The sequence below is a fragment of the Mustela nigripes genome, chromosome 8, assembly GCF_022355385.1.
Source record: "Mustela nigripes isolate SB6536 chromosome 8, MUSNIG.SB6536, whole genome shotgun sequence".
Classification (NCBI taxonomy): domain Eukaryota; kingdom Metazoa; phylum Chordata; class Mammalia; order Carnivora; family Mustelidae; genus Mustela; species Mustela nigripes.
Window position 1 is genome coordinate 83,927,653 of NC_081564.1, and position 27,988 is coordinate 83,955,640.

Sequence of the window (27,988 nt, forward strand, 5' to 3'; positions counted from 1 at the left end):
GGCCCTCGCCCCCTCATGCTCTCTCTCTCTCTCTCTTAAATAAATAACATCTTAAATTAAAAAAGCCAATGATTAAAGTAGGAATTGAAGGACTGGACTTCATCTTTACTGAATCAGGAAGAAAAGACAGTAGTAAACATCAATGCTAAGCCACCTGTGTCGATTGAAGTGTCTGGGACAAAAGTGCCCACACACCCCAGCCCCTTACTGAAGCTGGACTTGTGGCAGGGGGCTCATCGCTCCTCCTACCCAATGCTCACAGGCACCTTCATTTACAAATGCGCACACACACATGCAAATTAAAAAGTGCAGAATTTATCCAGCACTCCGTAGAAGGCATGAAAAACTGAAGACGCATTCTCATCATCATTATTACTGATAATAATAATTCTCCTTTGCAAGCCTGTATTTTTCCGTATTTGGGAGCTTGTCTCCTATGCGGTCCCCATTTGAGGTCATCTGCGCGCGTACCGTGCCCTTGAGCTTCCTGGGCGGGGGGGGGGGGGGGACGCCCCAGCCTTTCGTTAATACGGTCTCCGCATCTCAGTATCTACTCGGCATTTGCCACGTCCATCGTAGTAATAATAAGGATTTTTCAGTTCACTCACTATTCACCCAGCTAAAGGCATTCCTCGGTCCCCGTCAATCCAATAGATACGATTTGCTTTTCCACCTTGTATTTTTGGAAGAAAGAATCACTTCTTGTGGGTTAGTCAAATAAAACATGACTCTTACCTTTAAAGAATTATGGAGTATCATAATAGATATAGATAATAGATATAGAAAGAACTTATGAGTTCTATTGAAAGTGAATTAATTCAAGAAATAAATTTGAGGGTGGTCAACCAATACAGCAGTATATTTATTTTTAGAAAGCTATCCAAAATAACTCTGTTGAATACATGCCTTTGGAAAATCCCTGAATCAGAAAAAGATAAATATCATAAGATTTCACTTACATGTGGAATCTAAGAAACACCACAAACAACCCACCAACAGAAACAGACTTCTAAATATGAAGAACAAACCGGTGGTGGTTGGGGGGGGAAAGTTGTGTTGGGGGGGTAGTGGTGGTGAATGAATTAGGTGAAGAGAATTAAGAGGTACAGACTTCTAATTATAAAAGCAATAAGTCATACCATAAAAATACAGCACAGGCATGACAGTGGATAATATTATAATACCTTTGTGTGGTGACCAACAGTACCTACATCTACTGTGGTAAGCATTTCATAATGTCAGTAACTGTTGGATCTCTATGTTGTACACCCAAAACTAATATAATATTGTACGTCAACCATACTTCAATTTAAAAAAAAAGTCTGAATCATTTCAGTGTAAAAAACTTTAAGGTTCTTTGAGGTTCAAAGACGTGTCTCTACAAATGACAGGTCTATGTTTATTCTGCATTCGCTGTCCTTTTAAATAACATAGTCCTCTGCAAACCGCCTCTGTCACCTAGTACTTGTCCATATTGGTCAAAGAGTAGGTCAGTGCTTGTCTGAAATGTTTCAGCTGAAGTCTGTAGAAGCTGTCTAATTGAATCTTAACACTGAAAACTAGAATCGCTATTAAGACTGAAAGGCCATTAATCTTAGATGAAGAACTATTTTTTTTTTAATTTTAAGTAATTTTCTACTCGCCTTTGGGGAAAACTTCACACACTCATCTATGTTCAGTCCCTAATAAGGCTCTCCAAGACAACCACAAGCTGTTCATAATTCCCAGATGCTTTAAATTAAAAAAAAAATCCCACGCATGACAGAGTATAAAAGGCTGTTTTGTAGTTGGAGTCCATTAGGCAGGTCTCTCGACATGGATTTTAAGGGGGAAGAAAATCAGTACATTTATCTGAACTTGAATTCCTAGCTATACTCTTAAGTTTCTAGGGTGAGGAAAAGTTCATGAAAAGTGTTGGAAATTCAGGTGAGGATAAAAACTCGCTTAGAGAAAAGCTGTCCCTAGGATTCGGTGCTCTCTGATTGACGTTTCTAGGAGCGAGAAGCAAATACAATTCGTGCTCCTTGTGCAAACACGAGGTAGCAACACCATCCACAACACTCCTGGGTAATAGCATCAGCGACGGGCTTGCAGCATTTCCTTCGCTCTGATGTTAACTTGTGATGATTACTATTCCATCCCCTACCTTGTTTAGCTACACAAACATGGTATGTACACAAAAATGACTGCAGGCAAACATCCCAGGATTCTGTGCATTAGGAAAAATGAATAAATCAATAGCTAACTAACTAGTTAGCTGCCTTTTTTTTTTTTTTTTTTTTTTTTTTAAACACAGTGTCGCCTGAAAGAACCGATTTGGGCAGAGGCGACTGTAAAGACACAGAGACACAATAGGCCATGATTGAGTAACCAGCTCATTTGTGATGCTGGAAACAGTGTGGTTCATTTGGATATCCAGTTATCACACAGAATTTTAAAAACTTAACAAACTGAGCTGAAAATGATAGTGGGTCCATTTCAGTAGAGGCTATTTTCTCTCGTGAGCAGTGACACCAGTGCTTTTGGATTCCGATGCTGTGGTTCTTATTATATAAAGAACTGTCAGGAACATCATTTTCTATGTAGGTGAAGATATTAAAAAGCTGAAGTTCATCACACTATGTCATGGAAATAAATGTACCTGATGTTCCGGTGCATCCCAGCTTGGACAACCCCCATGCCTATAATAGTCAGACCTATCATAAATTAATAAGGATGGGACAGAAGGTTCTGGATAAGTGGATCCTTAAAAAAAAAAAAAAAGATTATTGTCTACACCTGACACTGTTCAGGAATCCAAATCATCTGGGAGTGAACTGGTTGCATTTTAGTGGAAACTAAAGCCTAAAGAAACAAATGAAGCTCATGTCTCTTCCTCCATGTTCTTCTGGTCCAACTCAGGAGCACAGAGTCCCTAAGTCGATCTCCATCAAGCCATGCAGAGGCAAGCACCCTATTCCTCTGCGCTCCTACCTGCTTGTCAACCCTATACCTCCATAAGAAACATATGGGAAGAGTCCCTTGGCTGTGGCCCCATGATTTCCCAAGGAATACTTCTGTAATTTTCATTTATAAACCTCATCCACAAGATCTGGTGACTTGCAATTATGCACCATTTATATAAAACAGGCAAAACAAGAAAGATAAAGTTAAGAAAGGAAACAGGCCTTTTTGAAAGATATTAATGTAAACAAAACTCATGAATGTTTTCTCCGCAGACATTGTGACTGATCTCCTCAGAGTTTAGGTTTCTTTGATCAGCAATCACTAAATCGCAAATGTTAAATGTCGATGAAGACAACTTAGAAATAACCTAGCTAGAAAACTTGAAAAGAAAACAGACACACTTTAGAACAAAAGTAAAATATGTATAAATAGACTAGAATAGATAAAAATGCTAACATACAAAGAATCAGTTGAGAACACTTACTGAGAATATCCTGGAAAGATATTTTGACTCCTCTAGGCAAAGATGCCATAATCCCTAATCTCAAGTGATTTCTTTTCTTTTTCTTTTTTTTTTTTTCATGGAATTTCATAGACGTAAATGTCTGGACCACGGCAAACAGATGCAATTATTAAGTGATTCAAGGGTATATATTTCCAAGTTACAGAAGTTTGAGAAATTCAAAATGTTTAATGGTTCGATGGCAGGGAAGCAGTTCGGGCTAATGCGGAAAAATCGTGAATATGGGGGAGACTCGACTAAAACGCTAAAGGAAAGGAAGTAAATGTGATGAAAACAGGCAGGGGGGCTCGGAGGGGAGCGAGTAGGGGAGTGTGTGACTGGGAAGGCCCTGGCAAGCACAAGCTGACCTTCTGATCAGACTAACCTCTCTGCCCTTGTCCAGGTCACCTCCGGGCCAGCCCAGGTGCGTAAGGAGACTGCGGTTCCCCACCAAGCCTGCACACCAGCTTCGGGGGCCACAGCAACCCCAAGAATGGGGCACCTTTTTCTAATTGGCCAGACCAGAGGAGGCACCATCTGCAATTTGTCTGTCTGGAGTGGGCTCTGTTTTGTGCCCAAAGATCTAGCGTGTGATAGAGGCATCCAGAGGCTGACTGTTACCAATGACTCGCCGCTAGTGTCCTCCGTCTCAAATTTCCCTTTCTAATTCTGCACCAACGATTTTACCTCTTTGAATACCATTTTGCCATTTGGTCAAGAATCAATCGTGGCTTCCATTGCTCTTCTGTGAGATCTGGAAGTGCACCGAGCCGTCACCTCATCGAACCTCCCACCGTTTATATCAACCCAAAACTCCGAATCCCTGTCCTGACCTAGTCACTGGATTGTAGTCACCCACACACAACTTCCTCATCCCTCCACCCCCCCTCCACGTGCATATTTTGTGCTACCTCTCCGACTCTTTTTCCTCCACTTTGATCATCACTCAGAACTTGGTGGTTCAGCTGAGTGGCCTCATCGGTGGCAGAAGACCGGACAAGGACATGAGTAATGATACTGCTCAGCAGTGGTGAACAGAAGTTTGTTCACAACTAGTTTCCTCCGGAAACTGAGACAGCGGATTTCATTTCTTTTTATAACCAGCTGCAACAATGGTGGTCTCACCATTACTTAGCTCCTATCAAAAGGCTTCCCAAATTCTTTTGGTGGAAACTAAGATGCTTTTCTCATGATTAATGACAGTCTAGAGGACATGAAGGGCCCCAAACCATCTTGGTCACTGTCAGTGTATTCACGTTCCCCCCGTTTCTTGCCCCCATTGGCTAGACAAGTTCAAATTCAGAATAGTTGGTCTGGAGCTATTTCAAACTACTTCCCAGGTCCTGAGTGCAAAGGACAGGAGACAAATAGTTTTCACTCGGCAAAGATAGTCAATAGGAAACTTTGGTTCAAGCCATGCTTCTGCCACTCTCTCTCTCTCTGTTCAAAACATGTCAAGAACTAGATATAGGGGACACTGGTTGACATTGGGTCATCTCTTGGGTGACCTCTGAGTACCTGGTACTCATCTGAAGATGAACACAAGCACAGGGAAGAGCCGTGTGTGTGTGTGTGTGTGTGTGTGTGTGTGTGTGTATGCGTGTGTGCATGTGTAGAATACGACAGTCATGAAAATCTCTCCTTTGGATCCTATAAAAGAAGTTGATGGGAGGCAACAAAAAAACGCAGAGCAGTTTATAAAATTTGTGTCACAATCACCTCTCCCTTGACAGTTGAAATAAATTAAATCTGCTCCACATCTTATACCTGTCTCTCTGCTTTAATCCCTACATTGATTTTTTGACCAAACAGCCTCAAGACTTGAAATAATCAAATCACATCAGAGCAAATGTGAGTGATCCATTTCTGCTTTCCATCTGATTTTTTTTTTCAATCTTTACTTACATTTATTTTAAAAAGGAATTAAACCAAAACATAAAGTCAACAGTTGGGCATTTTCCATCCATTATAACTTTTTACTAAAAAGCCCTATTGATATTCTTTTAACCTGACAAATTTAAATATCTAAAAGCCATTTTGCAAGTGGCTAAAACACAGAGACACTAACAATACTGACCATTACATTCAGTCACCTTCAGATCGTTTATAGTTTATGTTATCGTTTTGTGCAAGAAATTTAGTCACGTCTGCACAAGTGAAAGACATTTTTATTAATTATATATAGTTAAATAACTATAATATGTTTAATATATAGTTATATATATATATAATATGTAGTTAAATACGCCTTCTAACAATTTGTTACCTCTATTTTTCTATAATTTGTTTATAATTATTTTTTCAACATATAATATAAAAGATCTTATTTTCTATTTGAAAAAGGTTCTTTATGATATTTTTCTGAATAGAAATTTTCCTTGCCTTGGTCTCTGAAAGAAAAATTTATTTTTTTTTCCTGGCCACGTTTAGAAAATATTTCTGTAATGCAAGGTTTTTGTTTTTGTTTTTAAGGTACAAAATATTTTGTATATACGTCTGAAGGAGTGGAGTCAACACTTAAAATGAAGAAACTCTGTTAATTTGTTTCTCCCCCACAAAGTCCATTACCCTTTTCTTCTACATCAAGTTCTTCGAACAGTTTAGGTCTCACCCACAACCCGCACCGCCGTGAGAGACACAGAAGGCTGGGTGGGGGTGGGGTCCCCGGGGATTATGCCTGAGGAGGTGCTGTCCTTTGCCAGTCTTCTCCTGAGCTCACAGCTGCTGCACGTGCAAACCGGTACCTTTCCAAGCAGGAACAGACATCGGTCTACAGTGTGAGCAGAGTCTATAAAGGCACGGCCTAATCCCAAGAAACCTGGGCTCTAGACGTCTACCGACTGGCCATAGCCCGCTGCTGGCTGGAAGCACATAAAGGAATCGAAGAAAGAGAGAGAATGGTGGAAGGAAGGAAGGAAGAAGAAAGTTAATACAGTTTCTATAAACAGCAAAAATGATTTCTTCCGACAACGTTCATCTGCTGTGCGAAAACTTGCCCAGAGGCAGAACCTGGAGAGCCCGAGACCGCATTCCTCTCCCAGGGACCCTGTGCAGATCCCGCCACACACTTCTCTCCTGGCCTCTCTGCACTTGCACTTCGGGAAGTAAAGTTTCTTTCTCTTACTCTCACGCGGGTTCCGTGGGGTCAGCAGCTTACACATCAGGGCTTCATCACGACACAGGGAACAAATGACTAATACAAAATCAGTGCTGGGCCCTGGGGGGAGCCTGCTCGGTTGATGGGTCCAGAAGGTCAGTTTGCTTCTGCTCTGAGAGCCGAAAACAACGGGAGGAATCAAAGCCCTGAGCCGGCCGAGGAGGAACATTATCAGATATTTACTAAATTCTACTCAACTCAACGCTGACTCAGCAAATACCAGTCCAGCACCATTTTATTGTTGCTGAGGATTCACAAGGATTCTAGAACTTAGTCACCACCATCAAGAAGCTGTCACGTAGCTGAAAACAAATAGAAGTTATATAGCTGAAGCTCCCCACTTTTGAGACCATGTATTTTTTTAGAAATACCAATTTTTTTTTTTAATTTCAGGAATGTGGCCGATCAAGAAACTGGAAAGATTTATCAGTGTTAAATCTGTGATTGATGGCTTAGCAAGATAAAGAAAAACCAAATCCTAGTCTGCAATGACTGACAACTCACCTAAGCTCCAATGTTACAAAATATGTTGAACACTAGAGTCATGAACAAGACAACAGAAACCAACCCACAGTGGTGGCATCCTTTTCCATGTCTAACACTGGAAGACACCCATGATGCACTCACCATCGGTTACAGTCAACCTCATTGCGATGGTTTCCAAAGTTCCATTGTCCCCTGTGCTGGCCTTGAAGCAGCAGCGGTAGAGTCCCGAGTCAGAGGCCATGACGTGGGGCATGACGATGAAGGAGCTTGTCATGCCCAGACTACAGTTGCTCAGTATCTGTCTTTGGTACTTTGAAGCATAACCTTTCCCTTGGGACAAGTTGCAGCTAGTCAAGAGGTCAATCTGATGGGGCTGGATCTTTTCCCATGTAACTTGCTGTATTGGCCCCTTCTGTGGAAGCTGACAGGTGAGTGTGACATTTTTCCCAGGTTCTGAGACGATGTGGTTCCTTGATGGCACAGCGATCTCAAAGCTATCTGAAAACAAGAAGCAAATGATTGCACACAGGTCCTCAAATCCGGGGGTGCAAAGGTGGGAGCTACCCAGAAAGTTCTATCAAAAGTGTCAGTGATGTTATTTAACACAGTTTCATCAACTGTAAATGACATCTTTACGACATATTTTTGTAAGGAAAACACCTTTGGAAGAGGTAAGTAAATAAACAGAAAAGTGGATATACCCGCTGGCACATATTCTCTCAAGTTTTACATGGTCAACCACAGAACAAGAAATGTGATCAAAACCCCTGGTGCTTTCCTTGGTAGTGATCTCACCAAGAAGCTGAATTTCACAAGACTGTTCTGTAGTTATGCTGTGCTGGGGACTCAAAGATTGTATCCAGATATAATCACTGATATCACTTTAATGGCCATTGAAGAGATAACAAATCATTTTCCTTTGGATAAAGACCCACATAAACTTATCTTTCAGAGACACAGGTCGTTCGAGGCGTACATAGAGTAAGGCTCCACATGTGATTTAAATGCCTGGGTTCCAGGTCAGTCCCTCATAGTCTCCCACATTCCTATCACCGTGGCTGAGCTACCCGGCAGAGAGCACCCAGCAAGCACCACACAGTTCTGGGCCACTTTCTTGACTTCCAGTTGAAAAAGAAAAGAAAAAAAGAGTAGACAGGGAGGAGAAGAGAGTAGACACCACACTTGAGAGAAGAAGAAATTAAGTCTAAAACACAGGGAGATTGGCAGTCTATATTAAACTAGAACACCGTGTCTGTAATAGTTTCATCTTCACTAAAAACTAGCTTCTTTTCTTCAACACGTGGTTCTATTTGTCAAAATGTTGTTGAAAAGAGAAAACCACAGAACTCCAGTTTTTCAATTTTGTAATTGTACAACTATTTATCAAAGTTAACACTTTACCCACATAACAAGCACACAGGAAGCATCTTATCTCTAAAATAAAGTCAACAGAAGAACAGGAAATAAAAAAGAAGGAAAGGGAGAAAATTCATAAGACATGGAACAAGTAAGAAAATTAAAACCTAGGGCGCCTGGGTGGCTCAGTGGGTTAAGCCGCTGCCTTTGGCTCAGGTCATGATCTCAGGGTCCTGGGATCGAGGCCCGCATCGGGCTCTCTGCTTAGCAGGGAGCCTGCTTCCTCCTCTCTCTCTCTCTGCCTGCCTCTCTGCCTACTTGTGATCTCTGTCTGTCAAATAAATAAATAAAATCTTTAAAAAAAAAAAAAGAAAATTAAAACCTAAAGAAAACAAAGGAGAAACTAAAATAAAATTAAGACAGGGAAAAGCAGATTTAAGAGGAAAAAGTGTGAGAAGATATAAATAAAAGGCTAAATCAGATACGCATACACTGGACTGGGAAACTATAAGGAAATACAAGAAAGGAAAAAACGACCAAGAAACAAGTGTTAGTGTGAGCCGTGCTCGACCCTCACAAATCAGTGGCAGGCGAGCCGGTCCGTCCCCAGGTTTGTCTCCAGCCCCGCACACCTGCGGTCCTGTTATCTTCCGGGCTGGGGCTGCCCTCGCACACCCGCACACCTCAGGGGCTTGATGGGCTCCTGTAACCAAAAGCTGCTCTCAGGAAGCAACCCCCAGTGATGCCAGCTTGGGTATAAAGGGGCATCTTGTCTGAGGAGAGTCTGCCCTTGGACCGCTGCACAAGACAGGGGAGGCACTGTGCAGTGCCGAGCAGCCTGGCCTCCAGCTCTCAGGGGAGCTGTCCTCGACAGAGCCTGGAAGGTTCCGCAGCCCAGGCTCTGCATAAGGACCCAGACCACCTGTCCGTAGACATGCACGGGGCTGAAAGAAGCAGGACCCCGCTCAGAGGCAGGTGGCTCTGAGGCACAGAGTCGCCCCCGGTTAACCTTTCCAGATGACAGAAGTGCTGGATGGTGTCAGATAAAAACCGAGACCCAGAGCAGGTGCGCAGAGCCTGCCGTGTCTCTCATGTTGCTTGCTGCCTGCTCGCGCGTCACCTGATCCTCATGCACAACACGTGCAAGGGGACAGGAAATGACCCTGAAACTGCCCCCCCACCATACACACACACACACACACACAAGAGAACCCCGGCATCCTGATGTGCTTGGAACTGGAAAATGCAGCTACTTCAAACAGGGATCAATAATGGATAAGGAAGAAAAAGTTTGATTAGAACCCTAAAAATAGAAACAAAAATAATAAACCAGTTGATTTTATATTTCTGTTTCGTGATGGATTAATTCTCAGCATAAAAACAGAATAGACTGTGGCTTTTTAAAATATTTTTTAAGGGCGCCTGTGGGTGTCTCAGCGGGTTAAGCCTCTGCCTTCGGCTCAGGTCATGATCTCAGGATCCTGGGATCGAGCCCCGCATCGGGCTCTCTACTTGGCAGGGAGCCTGTTTCCTCCTCTCTCTCTGCCTGTCTCTCTGCTTACTTGTGATCTCTCCCTCTCTGTCAAATAAAGAAATAAAATCTTTTTTCAAAAATTATAAAAAATTTTTAAAAATATTTTTTAGGAGTAGTCTTAATGTTCACAGCAAAACTGAGAGGAAGGAACAGAGATTTCCCACACGCTTCCCCCTCCCGCATACCTCCCCCCTCCCCGCTAGCGAGGCTCCCCCACAGAGCCTCCCCATTATCGAGATCCCGTATTAGATGATTTTATACCAAGTGGGAAACTATCTTTAACATTATAATCACCCAAAGTCCAGAATTTAGAGTTCACTTCTGCTATTGTACATTCTATGAATTTGGACAAACGTCCAAGGACACACAGCCGCCGTGACGTGCTATGAAGCCATCTTGCTGCTCTCCACAACCCCCCTGCTCTGCCCGGGCTCTCCCCTCCTCAGCCCTTGGCAACCACTGATCCTCGCACTCCCGCATACTTCTGCCTTTCCCAAAATGTCAGAAGCTGGAATCCTACGGCACGGAGCCCTTTCAGATCGGCTTCTTGCCCTTGGCCATGAGCACTCGAGGTTCCTCCACGTGTTTTCATGATTTAAGAGCTCGTTTCTTTTGCATGTTGAATAGTCGTGGTCTGGATGGACCCGCACCTACTGAAGGACATCTGAGTTGCTTCCAACTTCTGGCAATTACGAGTGATGCTCATTCACAAGCAGGGTTTTGTGTGAACACGAGTTTTTCATTCCTCTCGGCATATATCAAGAAGCAGGACTGCTGGACTGTGCGGTCAGAGCATATTTAGTTGTGCAAGAAACTGGCAAACAGCATTCTACAGTGGCGACCCCGTTTCCGGGCCCACCGGCGACGAACGAGTCCTGCTCTCACTTCCGTCCTCATCCGCACTGGATGCTCTCAGGGTGCAGGATTTTGTCTGTTCTAATAAATTTGTGTGTTGTTTCTACAGGATTTTATTACAGAATAATATGATGAAATTCTCTGTACTTTGTATATGGTTTTTCGGACATGGTAACATGGTAATTTTAAAAAAATTATCTCAGTGCTTCATCAGTGTTTTCCGAGCACCGCTGAATGCCTGGGGACCCCAAACTTCCCAGGTGCACCTGGGCCTCACGCCACGGCCCCAGACCAGCTGCACGGCCCCAGCCGCAAATCTGTCCTCTTTCACTGTTCTCGCCGCCCGTGGCCCTGCGTGCCGTCCGAGCAGCCTTGCGTTATCACTCAACTTCACAAAAGCCCGAGTCCACTTCCCAAAAGCTTCATAGGCCCAGGCCTCTGTACAGATCTTTACACGCCGCACACCACTCTACTTAGGACCGAGAGCAGTGCGTGGCGTAGAGCAGAGAAGTCAAGCGATGGTTTGTGAATAAAAACTGTATTTGTCATCTCACTTTGCAATGTGTGGCGTGTCCCCACTGATCTGGGGAAGGGGGCTATTTTACATCTACAAAACCTCTCATACTGAGAATGTGTTTGAAATCATATGCGTAACGCCAACGTTACGGAATTAGTTGTTCCCAACAATGGTCGTCTGTGTCTGTAAATTCACAAAAAAACAAAAACAGAAACAGAAACAAGCAAAAAAAAAAACCAAAAAACAAAAATCCATTCATGTCTCTATGAAGCCACCCTGAGAGGAGCAGCCTGGCCAGAACAACCCAGTCTGACCCGGCTCAAGCCTCCACATCTACCTACCAACTGGCAGCCCTACAAAGAGCAGAGAAACATGACCCGTGACACCGGGACCAACGATCATGGGACATGAAAACACAAAACTCCTCAGCTCCAGATAGGATCTCTCCCCTCCCTGAAAACCAATTTTGGACCCTCTGGTGCTTGTGGGCTAATCCCCCTTTCTTCTTCTCTATTCGTCAAAATTCTGGAAGGAATCCACTGCTCCCGACTCTTCTCCACTTCTCATGTATGCCTCAATGCTCCCAGGAACCACCTCTACCGTTCAACACGGCAAGTCATGGGTGTTCTTGAACTTGAGCACTGGATGCTACACCCTTCTGGAAACGCTGGCCTTCTGTGACCCGGCATGTGCCTGCCTGTCCTCTCTCCTTTCTGACTTTCCTCCACAGGGGTCTTACCCAGGGGAGTAAGTCTTCCCCCTGGGGTTCCAATGCCCGTCCCCCCTGGGCTCACCATCCCTGGGGAATCCCGCCCCCCGCCCCCCCGCCGCACCTGCAATTTCCAAACCTTTCTTGCGTGCAGATGTCCAAATCCACAGCTCCTGCTCTGTCAGACCTCTCCCCAGGGTTTCCAAAGCACAAGACAATAACTCGCTCTTATGATGTTTAAAATAGGCTAAAAATTAAACAGCCAGAATTGCCCTGAGCCAACTGCAGGAGCACGACTATTACTCCAGCTAATTAGAAGCGATAGGAGTAGTAGCTTCGCATATTCCCAGCTGTGCCTAGACTATGTATGGGCTCAATAGAGAACCTTCCTAAAAGGCCTTAAAGTGTCCCATTTAAATGCCAAAAAAAATGTCCACCGCATGATGACTAAGGAAGTATTTAAAGTGACCTGAGACAAAGATCTCAAAAATAAGCAAGCCCTTGCTAAGAGAGTACAACCTCAGAGTTTCCATCAAAGAACAAATAAAATTTCATAGCCGTGTATGATGACAGTTACTAACTAGACTTACTGAGGTCATCATTTCTCAACATACACATCAAGTCATTTGGTTGTACACCTGAAACTAGTATCGTGTTGTATTTTACCCCAATAATAAATACTTTAAATTTTTAAAATAAAGAAAATCGCAATCACAAGTGGGCAGCAGGGTCCAGGAAGCGGAGAACCTGCTGCGGGGAAGCCCGCAGGGCGTGCGGTGCCCACGAGGCCCGGGGGGCAGGAGGAGCACAGACTCCAGAGGGTAAAGCTCCCAAGGGTGACTCGCTCTGCCGGTGACAGACCGGGAGAAAGGGCAGTCATGGGGGCCCCAAACTGCCGTGTTAGGCAGCTCCAAGCACACCAGAAACAGGGGCAAACAGGAGCCATTAGCCGAGACCAAGGCAGCGCGCGCCCTAAGCTGTGCCCCACACACTCCGGACCAGTCTGGAAACGCCGGGTGCTGCGATCATGTCAAAGGCAGAAGGCAAAGAAAGTCATGGGGACGGCGTTGCTCTAAAAAGCTGGAATGTATCCAGATGACGCGATGCTTGAATTGTGTGCACACCCCCCCCCCCCCCCCGAAATTCATATATTGCAGGCCTAACCCCCAGCACCTCAGCATGTGACCTTATTTGGAAGGAGGGTCACTGCAGAGGTCATCAGTTAAGATGAGGTCACAGCAGAGTGGGGCAGGTCCCCATCCAACAGGACCGTGCCTAGGGACGCAGACCTGTGCACAGGGAGAGCGTGGTGTGCAGGTGAAGGCAGAGGTCACGGGAAAGTGTGCACAAAACAGAGAACGCCAAAGGTTGCCAGAAACCACCAGAAGTGAGAAGAGAGGCCTGGAGCAGACTCCCCCTCGCAGCCTCAGAAGGAGCTGACCCTGACTGTGTGGACACCCTGTCTGAGACTTCCAGCTCCAGAACAGAGACAATCCTCCCCCCGAGGGGTGGAGTCTTGTAGAGACGGCCCAGCACGTCCCACAGGGGTGGGAGGAGGCGGGAGGAGCTGGGGAAATCTTCCTCAGGCTGACATTTCTCGACAGTCTGGATCTTACGAGAACCTACCAGAAGCAGCAAGGCGGGCCCAGTTAGGGAAATCAGCCTCTTCACAGCTCCCTCCCCACCGCTGTCACTTCCTGTCCTTCACTGAAGTGCAGATAAAAGGTAAAGGAACCAAACAAGATAAAAATAAGCTAAAAGATTGCTTGACTGAACAGCACAGATAAAGTGGGAAGAAGGAGAGCGGCTCAGAGATAAAAACACAACCTGACAAAACTTGACTGAACAGCACAGATAAAGTGGGAAGAAGGAGAGCCGCTCAGAGATAAAAACACAACCTGACAAAACTGTCAGGCGAGGCAAGGCCACGCGTTTCTGCAAAAGAAGTAGCCAGAAGCAGGCAAACAGGTCCAGGACAGCAAATCAGACACTCGGCGCAGAAGATGCACACAGAGGAGGGGTCTGTGCAGGTCCACACGGCGATGTCTGAGCACCGAAGAGCACGAGGAACACGACTCCGGCCTGGACGGATTCCTGGGTCAGATCCCCGCCTTGTGATTCAAAGCAACCACCACCGTGGCCAGAGAGCACCCACCCCCAGACCCCCGGCTACCGCCCTAGTGGCTTCCTGGAGCTCTCTGAAGCTTGACAAGGTCTGCCTGAAGGATCACCGTGTTTCCTCACATGTGAATTTTGCTCACAGGTTTTAATTGTTAAAATGTACATTTCAGTCTCTCTGTCACCGTACGAGAATTACGCTTCTTTCTTTTCTTTTCTTTTCTTTTTTTAAGTCGCTAGCATAGGATTTGTTGAAGTACACGAAAAAGTCTTACTTCTGAGCATCTCTGCAGTTCCTCCCAACCAGAAAAATAAATGACTCGTGGGATATAAGAATTTTAAATAGTACAGTTCTGAGGTCTTGTAAAACCAAAAGATGACGATACAATACAGCCCAGAAGCATTAGCTCGTTTTCTGCTAAAGGTGAGCAAGTGGCCGCACTGACTTAGAAAGTTAATGCAGACTTTCTGCATGGCAGAGTTTTATAGAAAAAGAACCAAAAGATTAACACCGACTCTAATCACCTCCTGCTAGAGAATCGACTGTGTTAGCAAATTGTCACTGAAGACGACATTCAGCATTTTGTTTCAGTTACTTTAAACATTTTTGACATATTTTAAAAGCAAAATAATATACCTCAATTGAGACTTACTATGTGCCAGCATGAAAGGCATTGCATGTGCTGTGCCATTTCGTCCCCAACACTGACAACCTCCAGACACGTCACCCAGCTGGCTGGAGGGTGGCGGAGAAGGGAGACCCTCCTAGGGAGGAGGCTCGGGGAGCCCCTGCCAAGCCAAGGCTGCTATCTCATCCCAGGCCTGCAAGGAACGACACGTCAGAGAATTTTCCTTCCTACCTGCAGCTGAGCAGGAGTTCACAGAGGCAAAATAGGCTCCTAGGAAACCCCTGTTCCTAAATATCTTATTTTATGATGCCTTAAATCCTATAATTAGAAATCAATTTCTTTACTTGTCCTTGTTAAAATGCACATAACAACCTCAGCTCCTGGCAGGCACCAACACATTAGTGTGAAATCGCCCATTAGATTGCTTTCCGACTGAAAGGAAAGGAAGCAGCTTCCCACCGGCCAGCGGCCGGGAACAGACCGGCCGTGGCGGGGGAGACAGAGCAGAGCCAGGAGCCAGCCGCGTCCGGGGCCACCGGGCTCCCCGGGAGCACAGCGGGCAGAAGCAGTGGAAACACGTTCAAGGGCCGGGTGGGTAGGAGACTTGAGCAGGAAGACTACAGACGACAAACATGAGGCAACAAAATGCTACCTCTTCTGCTATTGATTCATTCACTCACTCACTCCCTCATTCCCTCGCTCCTCCAGCGGAAACCGTACCGGTGTAAAGACAAAGGGGCCCCAGGTCCGAGCTGGCGGAGAGCCACGGGAGCAGGCCGTCCCAGGAGCACAGCAACGGACCCACAGAAAGCCTGGGATGGACAGGTGTGACCTTGGTTCCCAGCCCGCTAACAGCTCTGCAAGGGCTGTCAAAGAGTCTCAACCAAATACAGTTATTTGCCCGAAGAAAATCTGCCGAGGACACCCACACAAGATGCTCGATTAGCTGAACAAGGTTTGTGCACTTAGCACTTCTACTCCATGTTCAGTTTCCTTCTGTGTTTTCTGTCCTTGTCCCTAGTTTTTACAGAATCGCCCTCGCTACCTTCCACTTATATTTCCCGTTGGCTTTGTGGAGAACAAGCAAGTAGAATTTCTGATCAATGACGTATGAAAAATGACTAGGAAGCAATTAGATGCTAAAAATGCCCCGAGTGGGGAAAAACCCCACCGCGCATCCCACACACTCACAGGAACACATACATGAGGACGCGCCTCCTTCAACCTCCATAGAGAGATGTGATAAAATTCACTGAGTTGCCAAACCAAGTTTTTAAACTCGCCGCTCAGAAAACCGGGCTTCACCATTTTTACCGCTGTGATTCCTACCCGATTAAAATTACTGTAAGAACTGGAAAGCAATTTCCGCCAACTCTGCAGACAGAGACGTGAGCTCGGAAACCGAAGGCCTCCTGTATCAGGACCGGGGAACGCGGCCCTGAGTCTCGGCCCTGCAGAAATCTCCGGTCCGCGATAGCGCCGGCATTCCACGAAAGCGAGATCAACACTCGCTTACAGCTCTCCTGAAACTCTGCGCAGGAGCCCTACTGTACTCAGTACAGTCCTCGTGCGGCACGGGCCATGGTTAAGAAAGGCTGAGATTTCTTGGAGGCTGACGCCATTTGTGTTCTCCGGGAGGGCAGAGGCAAACGATGAGCGGGGAGAACAGAAAGATGGGACCCTCCGCTTGGGGCTCTGGGAGTCATGAGCTCCGACCAGCCCTGCGATTGCCGGGAACTCTGTGAAGCGCAAAGAACCGGTACTTGACTTGGGCACAGAGCAAATGCTTTCAGTCCCCGTAGGCACCGCCCTGGGAGATCCCTCTGCTTTCTGGGCACACCAGCTCAGCGCTTTCTCCTGAACAGCCAGCACTGCTTAGCTTGGGGAAGCTGGAACCCGCTTTGCCCGAGATCTACACACCCAGAGGGACCCTTGTCCAGTGACTGACAGGGGTCGGGGGTCCTCAGGCGCCTCTGGCAGAGGAGCTCTGGTTGACCCCCCTGCGCTTTGCCTGGCCTCCGTCCTGCTCAGTCCAGGGAACACTTCCTAACTCATCCCTTTCACATTCCTCCTCCTCTCTGGACTCCGGAGGAATGCCAGCCTAAAGCAGGCACAGTTCTGGATCCGCCAGAAAAGCGAGTGATGCAGAAAAGAGACTCAAAGAACTGGCAGAATGAGGGAAACAAGCAGTTCTCCTGTCAGTTCATCCGGATTTAAAAGGAAATTTGGGGACACCTGGGTGGCTCAGTAATTAAAGCCTCTGCCTTTGGCTCAGGTCATGATCCCAGGGCCTGGGATCGAGCCCTGCATCGGGCTCTCTGCTTGACCAGGAGCCGGCTTCCCCCCCTCTCTCTGCCTGTCTCTCTGCTTCTCTGTCTATCAAATAAATTAAATCTTAAAAAACAAACAAACAAACAAAAAAGGAAACCACTTTCTTAAAAAAAAAAAAGGGGGGGGGGGTGCCTGGGTGGCTCAGTGGGTTAAGCTGCCTGCCTTCTGCTCTGGTCGTGGGATCTCAGGGTCCTGGGATCAAGCCCCGCATCGGGCTCTCTGCTCGGTAGGGAGCCTGCTTCCCCCTCTCTCTCTGCCTGCCTCTCTGCCTACTTGTGATCTCTGTCTAATAAATAAATAAAATCTTAAAAAATAAATAAAAATAAAAGGAAATCTGTCATATACCAATAAAAGAAATGGGTATGGAAGTAGAAGGAGGTAATAAGTATTGATTCAGCATTCAATGGGTGCTGTTTCTAGGTCAGAGGAAATGTCTACAGATCAATCCTAGAAAACCATAATTTTTTTTTTACCATTAAATTCACTGTTTTTTTTATATCTAGAATAAGATACCCCAGATATAAGAGATACGCACCTTGGGTGGGCAGAGAACCTCAGCACCAGCGACCCCAGTGGCTGGTCCATTGTCCACCAGCAACATCCTCCCCGGGTCTGCTAGGGCATCCTCCCCACCTCCACCCAGTGACCTCTCCAGAAGCAACTTGTGGGGGTGGCGGGGGAGTGTGGGGTTTCCCCGGAAAGCAGCAGGGGGCACTGGCTGGCTTCCAGGGTGTGCGGAGTACCGGGGTGTCCTGACAGAGGGGCAGGGAGAGAATGAGCTGGGACTCACTGGGCACCTGAGGCCTGGCTCAGAGAACCAATGGCTGAATCAGGCCCCAGGCACAACTGCTGGTGCTGCTACTCCCTGATCTGGGGAATTCTAGGGGAGATGGGGAGCTCTGGGATGAGAAACACAGGCTGCACTGAGCGCTGGAAGCCCCCCATCCCAGACTCATCGGCAAGTCGTCTATTTCAGGCCACAAACCCCCTGTGAATCAAAGCCCAATTCCCAACACACCTCGAACACCCCATCCCTCAGGGTGACAATGTGGTCGCACCTCGTTTCGGGGCCCTGGGGCAGCAATGTGCAGTCCTGGCAAGGAATCGAGGCCCCAGTGAACGTCTGCCCGTGTTCAAGACCACGGCAACCCGGACACCCGGCTCGAACCCTCCTGCTCCGCTGTCCCTCCCAGCAGCTGCAACTGTCTAGCGTTCTTCCCAGGAGACTGTCCTGCCTGTGCCTGGAGCCCTTCCCTGGAGAACCGCCCCCAGGGCATTGTTCTCTCGTCAGACCCAGCCCGTTGGCAAGCACCCTGTGATGGGGGAACCGGCCCCCCCACCCCCGCTCCCCATGGTGGAGAAAGGGAAGATCTGGAGAATATAAAGGATATTCTAGAAAGAAAAAGGAACTTGGAATGTGTTAGAGAATAGATTGGTAGAGCTTTAAAAACAAAACAGTCCTTAACTGAGGAGATAAACATGCTTAAAGAGATTTATTACTGTCAGAGGTCACGGATTATTTTGCCATTTAAATTTCTCACTTCTCAAAACAGGAAAAAGAGCAGCTTGACCACAACTAGAGAAAGAAAACAAACTTTTTATTTTCTTAAAAGGAGAAGTGCCTGAAGCAATTAACAGAATTTCATTAATTTCTGCTTATGCACTAAAGTGTAAACATTCAAAAAAAAAAAAAAAAAAAAAAAAGGAACACCTTAGAGCAAAATTGGTAAGCCAGTATTTAGATCTTAGATTGAAAACCTCTGTCATTTACCATCAAATTCCAAGCATGGGTAAGTGCCAACAGCGGTTGAGAAGAACACAGTCCTGGTCCCTTTGCCAGCAAAGATCTCATGGGCAGGAGGAGCTTTTTTCCCAGGGCTCAGATGTCTAGTCAAATGCTCAGCCTGCAAGTCATCAAACAAGGGACCAGCCCAAGGGAAAGAGGAGAAATCTGACAGGCTCAGAGAACTGGAGGTTCCACATAGGAAGAGAAGGGGAAGAAGCTGCCTCTTATCAAAGTGCGGGAAGAAGAAACCACATCCCAAACCTTCTCTATGAATACTTATTGCTCTTTATGACATTTTTGGAAACAAAGTGACTTGGGGGAAATACATCACTGCTATTCGAGACACTTCGAAAATTGGGAAAGCAGTCTCGTTGTGATTATATTTTTCTAACATTATTTCAGAACAACGATCAAAAATGTCCGTTAATTATACTACTGTCCAAGAGTTTGGTTTGTAAATATTGGGTCAGAGGTGAAAGCCCTCTGGCTCTGAAATCCTATCTTTCTCCAACAACATTCCACCCAACATGTGCAAAAGAGTGCCATGGCTCCGAGTGTGCTGGGTGAGCCCTGCTGATAAGCTTTGAGAGCAACCGCATCCCCAGCCCCCCTGAAGAGCGAGACTCGCAAGCTTCCCTTTGCTTCTAGCCACCCACCTCATATTAATGCCTTTGGCAACGGGAGGAGGGACCAGAGGAGTGTAATTCGGGTTCATCGCCCCGCCAAGAAATGAAACTCACAGTGCACCCTGTATCTATAGATTTGTGTTCATGGACCCAGGGCAAAATATTTCTTTTCCAATTTTGATTTGAACCTGTGGTTGGCAATACCTTGCAAAGGCTCTTTCAGTCTCCAATTTTCTCTCTGAAGAACGTCAGATCTCAGTATCTGTGCCGGGTCCCGTTTACTCCTCTTTTAGAAAAGCATTTCTACTGTAAGAAATTGGAAAGGGAAGGAAGGGCAAGACAGACCCAACTTTTGGCCCTTTCTCTAATCGAGAATGACAACCAAGACCATTTCAGATGCATTCGGCTGTCATTCTGTTACTCCCAATAAAACAGAAAGGTTCTTGCTCTAAAGAAACTAGTACACAAATAACCATCAATTGAGGACCAGCTATACTTAAGACGAAGTTTTGAGTCCTGGGCCAAAAGCTACTTACCTTCAAAAGAGTTACAATTAATAATTCAAGAGGTTTTGACTCGCCTGGAAGTAAACCGGTACAAAAACATGTACACAAAATATTTCTGAGCTGTTTAAGCTGACTTTTTTAGGAATTCTATTTCTGTTCAGCTTAAAGCAGGGTAAATTTTCACTTTGAAGGATTAGAACTTCAGTTGCTATTTTGAATACAGCGTCATAGGTGACAGTGCCACTCAGGGTGACCGAGTCTTCAAGGGGCATGTCCTTATGCTTCATGGCGACTCTAAATGCAGGTGGAGACAGTTAACACTTCGTTTTGTCCTCTCGCAGAATAGCGCTTCAGTGTGTATATGTGAAAATGCAGACCACCTTATTGTAAACTGCTTACAAGTTATTTCTCCTTTAAGTTACACTTACAGCATTAGATTTATTTTTTGCAACTGTCTGTGGAGGTAGCTTTTCCATATCTATGAGTATGATTTCAAAATAGTCCCACATTTATAAAGTACTTAGGATGAAAGAGAACATCAGATCTGACAGGGTTCAGAATCACTGCTCCTTGCTTCGATTCCTTAGTAGTAGAATAGGTGTAAAAATACAGAAATGCGTAGACATCTTAGTAAATGGCCAGAGAGACCATACGATGTATTTTAATCTAAGAAATGAAACCCATGTTAATGTCACTAACAAAAGAACCTGGGGTGCATTCTATTGTGCTGTAGATCTCCGTTAAGGACAACATTAAACATGTAAACACCAAAAGCAAAGATGAAATAGAAAAAGAAACAAAATTCTTTTTCAGATTACACTGAGTTCTCAAATACCCTGTTTGAGGCAAGGTCAGGAAGAGCTTAGATCAATATGGCCCCTTATGAATTTGTATGCCCTATTGCTACATGCCATTTTTTAAATGCAGGAACTAATTGAAATGGTTACTTTTAAAATATTTAAACTCCACATTTGCCATTCTCTCTGGCTTTTTATCTCACTGTAAATTCTTCCCCTAAATTAGGGATGACTTCCATTTCCCCTGCACGGTACACACTTCCCTCCGAAGTCTGCAATTTAATTTCCACCTCCATAATTTTAAATATTTTAAAGTCATCATTTTACACTCTCCATTTTCCTCTAAAATTGCCTTCAGTAATGGCTTCCTAACTCCATTATCTTGGAATTACATTTATCACATTTATGGGTTTGCCTTTTAAAAGCAAAACAAAACAAAAAGCCATAAAATTTGGGGATCAGAGTCTAATCACAGGATGTGGCTGAGCTAGTGGCAACAATTACTAATATGCCCTAATGTGCCTCAATCAAGGTGAGGTTTATCCCACTTAAACTACTTCATTTCAGAGCTAGATTGTATAGAGTAACGGTTAGGAAAATAAAGCATCTTTTTGCCTGTCAATAGATGCGATTGTATTCAACTGCAAAAGTAATTTACTCACAGGCTTAAATCCGGTGTCTAAGTGATGCATATAAACAAATCACTGGGGGCTTAAGCAACCACAGATAACCACCAAAATGGTGATTTGTGAGTTGTTTATGACACGCCACAAATAAAACCAAAACCTCACTGCTTATTTCAGGAAAAGATTAATTTAGTACATAGCTACTTATAAAATCATATGTGATAGGAGCGCCTGTGTGGCTCAGTTGGTGGAGGGTCAGACTCTTGGTTTTGGTGCAGGTCGTGATCTCAGGGTCATGAGATCAATGTCAACCAATCTCCATATTGGGCCCTGGGCTCAGGGGAGATTTGGGATTCTCTCTCCCTCTTCTCTGCCCTTCCTGCTCACGTGTGCTCACTTTCTCTCTCTCTCTCTCTAAAATAAATAAATCTTTTAAAAAATAAAATCATATAAAATTATTAAACAAAACCGATTTAAATAAATTTTAAGAATACACGAGCCCTAGGAAAAAATTTAAGATGACATTGACCATCCGCCCCTCCCCACTATACGTGTCCCCAAATGCTATTTCAACTCTGAAAATAAAATGTATCTTCTTTGAAAGTTAAAAATAAAAGGTAAAAAAAACCCAAAATAGGCTCTCAGACTAATCTGTATGAAACAAAATGTTTTCCAGAAAGCTATAATTCAAAACATTTATCATCTCAGCTAGGAACAATATGTTTGATTCATAGAGTAATGAAAGAGTATATTTTCCTGATTTTTTTTTTTTTTTTTTTTTTAAAGATTTTATTTATTTATTTGACAGACAGAGAACACAAGTAGACAGAGGCAGTCAGATAGAGAGAGAGGGAAGCAGGCCCCCTGCCGAGCAGAGAGCCCGATGCGGGACTCGATCCCAGGAACCTGAGATCATGACCTGAGCCGAAGGCAGCGGCTTAACCCACTGAGCCACCCAGGCGCCCTTTTCCTGATTTTTAGATAAGCATCAAACCACAAAATGACATTTTCTAGGAGTCATTCCCAGTGAACTAGAGACCTTCATTTACTATAACGAGTAAACAGTTCACCAACTAAGGTCTAACCCTATCTGAGGGCACGAACCATGATTTTAATGCCTTCTGTATATAAAAGAATACCAGAAAAGATTTTTCTATTCAATATATGTACCTAATGAGCATTCATTTTATTCTTATCCATTTAGCTTTAAGAGATGCCAACATAACAATGTAACTTTGTGCGTGTAAACGTTGAACCTTTGCAACATGGGATCGTTCCTTGTTCCGATGACCTCCAGCTGGCAAATACGTGCCCACGCGCACTCAGAGCCACGCGCAGCAGCCTTCGCTTCTCCCCCGCCTACCCCTCAGCTAAGTCGCCCCCAGCTCCGTCGCCCTTTCCCCCCAAGGGCCTTAGCTCTACCCACTTCTCTGCACTCTGCTCTCGCGGGCTCTTTTTGCCACCTCTCCCCTGGGGTGAAGCACCAGCCTGGCAATAGTTCTCCTGCTCGTGCCCACCGCACTTCCCTCCGTCCCTGTCATAAAGCCGGAGCAGTCTTTGCAAAACACAGATCTGGCTCCGTAAGTCCCTAACAAAATTCTTGAATGTACCCCCGAATCCTCTATGATAAAATTCAGACTTCTTAGCACATATCGTAAGCCCCAGTTTTACCACAGTTCAACGTCGGTGCACTGCTCCCCGTGACCCTGAGCTTCCTCTCAACACACACCCAGACTTGCCCCCCCCCTCCCCGAGGCCAGACTGGGTGGCTCCCTCGCTCAGCATCACCCTCCTTCCCCATCCCCCGCCGCCACCCTGGCCTGGGGAGTCAGGTATGGATTCCTCCGCTAAGATTTTCCAGATAACTTCTCCTCCTCAGACTAACTCAGACCACCCCCTCAGCTTATGCCCATATTTTAACCAAATTTTCCTCTTTGTTCATAGCGAGACTCCTAAGATACACCTGTCATACGGTTGTTAGTTTTTAAAAGTAAAACAGAGGATGAACATGTTTCCTCACCTTGGTAGCTTGGGTTCCCTTTCCCGAGTGGTCGCTCTCATCTGGTCATCCAGAACATCAGGGATGCCCTGGGGTTTGTGTACAAACATGGTTTTAATTCCTCATACCACTTGTTGGGGAAAATAGTATTGAAAAAGATCATAGACTAGAGCTCCACTCTAATAATTAATCCATGGGTAACTGTGCTTTGAGGTAGCAAGGAGAAAGTCTGGATTCTCTTGGAAAAAAAGAAAAGAAAAAGAGTAGGACAATCGCCAAGAGTCCCTGCATTCAAGCTTTAATAGCACATTGAACCCTTGCAAAACCTGACTGTTCCAGAAGTATCGGACAGAGTCTACACTGCCCCAGACCCAACACCACACGGGGAGGGAAGGGCACCCCAGGACAGTCCCATGCATTACCGACTATTTGCAGGTTGTTCTGTTTTGCTTTGTTTTTTCTGGTGTGGAAAGATTAGAAAATTCACGTAAGCCAAAAGAAGAAGATAAAAATCACTCGTGATGCCAATCTCCAAAGTAATCACAGTAAATATTTCCCATTTTACCTGCTCAGTCACACCACAATGGTGCTTCTTTTTTCTTACTATGGTGGTACCCGTCTCTTTCTCAAACTACATGTTTCTTTTCGACTTAACAATACGCTGAAACAACTTTCCGAGACAGTTTTTAACACTGAGGTGAGTGAATCCAGCAAATCAGCCCTTATGAGTCTGTTGCGAAACGACGTGTGAAGCAGTATTCCCGGCACAGAATGAGCGAGACCTGTCCCCGCCCTGCGGGAACTTACAAAAAGTCACTGGCTTCAGTCACTGATTCAGCATAAAATAGTTCATCCGAGCCTCCTCTGCGCGAGGGGCTGAGATGAAGTCAGGGATACAGCAGCACGTCTGACAGCGTGTCCCTGTCCTCACAGAGCTTAGGAGCTGGCCCGGCGCCCAGAGAGGGGCCGAGAATTACACCCCGCGCTGTGCTGTGAGCTCGGAGCCCGGACGCACCACCGGAGCCCCGTCCCCGCAGAGGAGCAAGGTCTCGTGCGGACCTGGAGCAAAGCGGCCATCTGCAAGCCCTGCTGGGTGCAGGGAACTCTGCGGAAATCCCGTGGAAGGTGGAAGGCCCAGGAGGTGGGCGCATTCGCTTGGACTTGGACTCCGCTTCGTCGGTTGAATGTCTGAGCAGGACAGTGGGACGTCACGGGCTGCTGAGCTCTGCGTGGTCACGGCCACGGCCGTGGAAGCAATGGGGGGGGGGGCGGGGATGGGGAATCTCCCCAAAGGCTAGAAACTGAAAAACGGAGCATTTGAGAAATCATGTAGCTGCTGGAGGATGCAAAACTGGAGAAAAGAGCAAAAGGGTGAGAAATGCCAAACACAGAAAAAAGGTTAAGACAGTAAGCGTCTTGGCTGTAGAGGCTTCAGCCACTGATTCGGGTGAGCATTGGGTATTATCTCGGCTAATTTGCTGCTTCATTTCTCAAGGACGACTGAAAACTGGCTGCGGCCTCTCTGCCTCCATGACACTCTAGGTGAGGAAGAGGACTGGAGCAACCTAAGCAGTTCGAACATTCCAGAAAAGCTGTTGGGGGGCTTTTTCCCAACAAAGGGGACAAAGAAAATCAACCTTTTAGACGGCTACAAAGAATATCTAAAATATTGGGAGAGAAGCCTTGAGCCAGGGAATTCTATCACATAAGACAAAACATTCCATTTTTACCACAATATTTAAGGGATCACCTGGAAGGTACATGAAACCCTCAAATCGTGTCTGGTAGCAAGAGAAAGCTAATGACGCTACTGTTTGAAAGAAGGGAAGGCAAGAAGCTTATCCAAGTTTTGAGAATAAAGGCTGAAGAGACAAAGCGTATTATCTCTGTGTGAAATAAACGGCCCGCCGCAAAGCATATTTTCCTCTTATTTTACCGAACCATTCAGGGCAGGATTATTAAGTCTAACAAAAAGAATTGTTTATCATGACTGAATCGTACGTACTAGTGAGAGGACAGGGAGTCGGCTGCGTAGCACCAGCCACTGCACGAGGATTTAAAAAATTAAGATCTCTCGAAAAAAGGGACAGTTTGTTTCCGTTAAGGAGCACAACCTCCCTCACCTTTGCCTACTTTTCTTCATAGACTTTCACATAGACCCAAGCCCATAGGGGAACTGGGAACGGTGGAAGGGGGCATCCTAACTGTGTTGCTTCCCTTCGGAAAGCCTCTGCAGACGAACCTGTTTCTCGCCCTCCGCTGGGTGCGACCAAAGGTGACCTCCTTGTCTCTCTCTGTTCTTCAAATTTATGGTCCTCCACTTCATGTGCTTTGAAACTCAGGAGTTTTCCTCAGAAAACATACCTCCTGTTCCCGTCAACTGCCCATTCAGATACAAGACAAAAGAATGCTGTGGGCAGTTTACCACACGGCATCGCTTCTCGGCCCACTAATGTTTCCTTTTCTTCATTTTCATATCTGAGAAATCTTTACTGTTCTCCTTTTTATTTTCCCGAAAGATAGTCCCTCTGTATTTCTTTCTATAGGTCTAGTACTACTCATCATTCCTCAAGAGAAAACAACTTTGGTATATTCTTCTTTATTTTTCTCTGAATATAGTGTTACTCATACGTCTTCAAAAGAAGATAACTTTGGTTATTTTGGCCAATTAATAATAATATGTAATACATACCAGGTGCTTATAGTTTGACATGAGCTGTGACAAGTACTTCCCAGGGGATGTGAATGTCAAAACTACCCTCCAATGCAGGCGCCGTTACTATGCTCATTCTAGACAGGGTAACAAAGTCAGGGTTAGTGGAGGTGGAGTCAGTACTTGAACCCAGAAATTTGACTCAGTGTCTGAACCGAAGAACCAAAGGCCCACTATGCACCAGAAGAGTAGCTGTACATCAGGGAGCCCATCCCTGTTGCTATATTGGCAACTCCAGACTACTCATTCTAGAACCCTATAAATAAAAACGTGATCTCACATGTACAGTGTAAGTCAGCCACGTTCCCTTGTGCTTTCTTCATCTACATACAATCTGTCTCCGCTGTGTTAAGATGCATTTGTTTTTCATGCTGAGACCATGAGAATTTACACCCATCTCTCCTCTGGGAGAGTACTCTTTCCTAGTTGGAAATCCGATCTGACCCTCAGTTTCAACACCTCTCGCTCCATAGCGCCTCATGCAAACACAAGCTGTTGCGAGCTCTCTCTCTGCCCTCATCAACCCCGCCCTCATGTCCATCCGTGACCCGTAATGCCCATGCTCACCAGGCCACTCAAGGCCCCGTGTGTTCACCACTCATGTCCACTCCTCTGCATCTCCGTGCAGGCTGCCCTGTCTGCTGGACTCCCTAAAACTCTCATTCACCCTGAAGACCTCCATGAAGGTGATCTTCCGTGAAGCCTTCTCCAACTTGCTCACAAAGATACAGTTTTCGCCTGTCGTTGTCCACTCTGGACATTGACCCCTTGGTGTGTGCCATTAGGTTGTGAGCGTCCCCGGGGCAGGAGTTGCTTCTTATCATCTCATATAGGAAGGCTACCAAGGCTTTCACCTTCCCAACCCAATTTCCTTAATAAGCCAGCGATCCCTCCTGCTGGCTGAGCCGCCCGTGCACATTAAGCAGCATGTGTGGTTGATGGGAAGCCTCAGGAAGCCTCCCCACTGTCCCTTACATTTTGAATATGACCTTAAAGGACTTGTCTACTCATTAGTCAATTAAGTGACTGTTAGTCAAAGTTGAAGACACAAGCACTGTGTGGCTTACACACTCCAGACTTTGTCCAGTACTATTTGGCATAATTTGCTTCCATGATACTCCTGATTATACGCTTATCGCCCTAAAGACCCCTTTTCTCCAGGTTTTTTGCTTTAATATGGTTTGGTGGTGGTGGTGGTGGTGGTGTGTGTGTGTGTGTGTGTGTGTGTGTGTGTGCGCGCAAATTAAAAACAAGATCCCATTTCTGTCTTTGCATAACTACACTTAAGGGAGTACTGAGAATCCTCAGTTTTTATTACCCATTATTACCAATTATATCAAACATAAGAAAGTCCCCCTAATGAATGACAAGTTATTACTTACTAGTTGGAGCACTAAGACATATACAAAGCTGGAAAAATAAATGTTCACAGGTTTTTATAAGAGCACTGGAGCGATAGCAAATCTATTGCAAGATGTTTAGTCTATTCTAAGTAAGAAGGATACATTTTCATTTTTAACACAGGATACAACTATAATAAGGGCTGAGAAATAATTTCAGTCTCGAGAAGGGCCTTACTAAAGCCAGACTAGGGTAAAAGGAACAATTCGTGTTGAGGTGCCCAAGATCTGACTTAGAAATGCAGGACTTGGGGCACCTGGGTGGCTCAGGGGGTTAAAGCCTCTGTCTTTGGCTCAGGTCATGATCTCAGGGTCCTGGGATCCAGCCCCGCATCGGGCTCTCTGTTCGGCGGGGAGCCTGCTTCCTCCTCTCTCTCTGCCTGCCTCTCTGCCAA

The 27,988-nt window shown here is 45.5% G+C and overlaps 1 protein-coding gene across 3 annotated transcripts in view; it reads right to left on the reverse strand.

Annotated features, from left to right (window-relative positions):
• The window catches only part of CD226 (CD226 molecule), an 81,998-nt gene that overhangs the window by 19,795 nt on the left and 34,215 nt on the right, over positions 1–27,988 (reverse strand). For all 3 annotated transcript variants that reach the window (XM_059409810.1, XM_059409811.1, XM_059409809.1), the window contains one exon: positions 7,233–7,589. In XM_059409810.1, the coding sequence (XP_059265793.1) occupies positions 7,233–7,589 (357 nt within the window). The remainder of the gene's footprint in view (positions 1–7,232; positions 7,590–27,988) is intronic.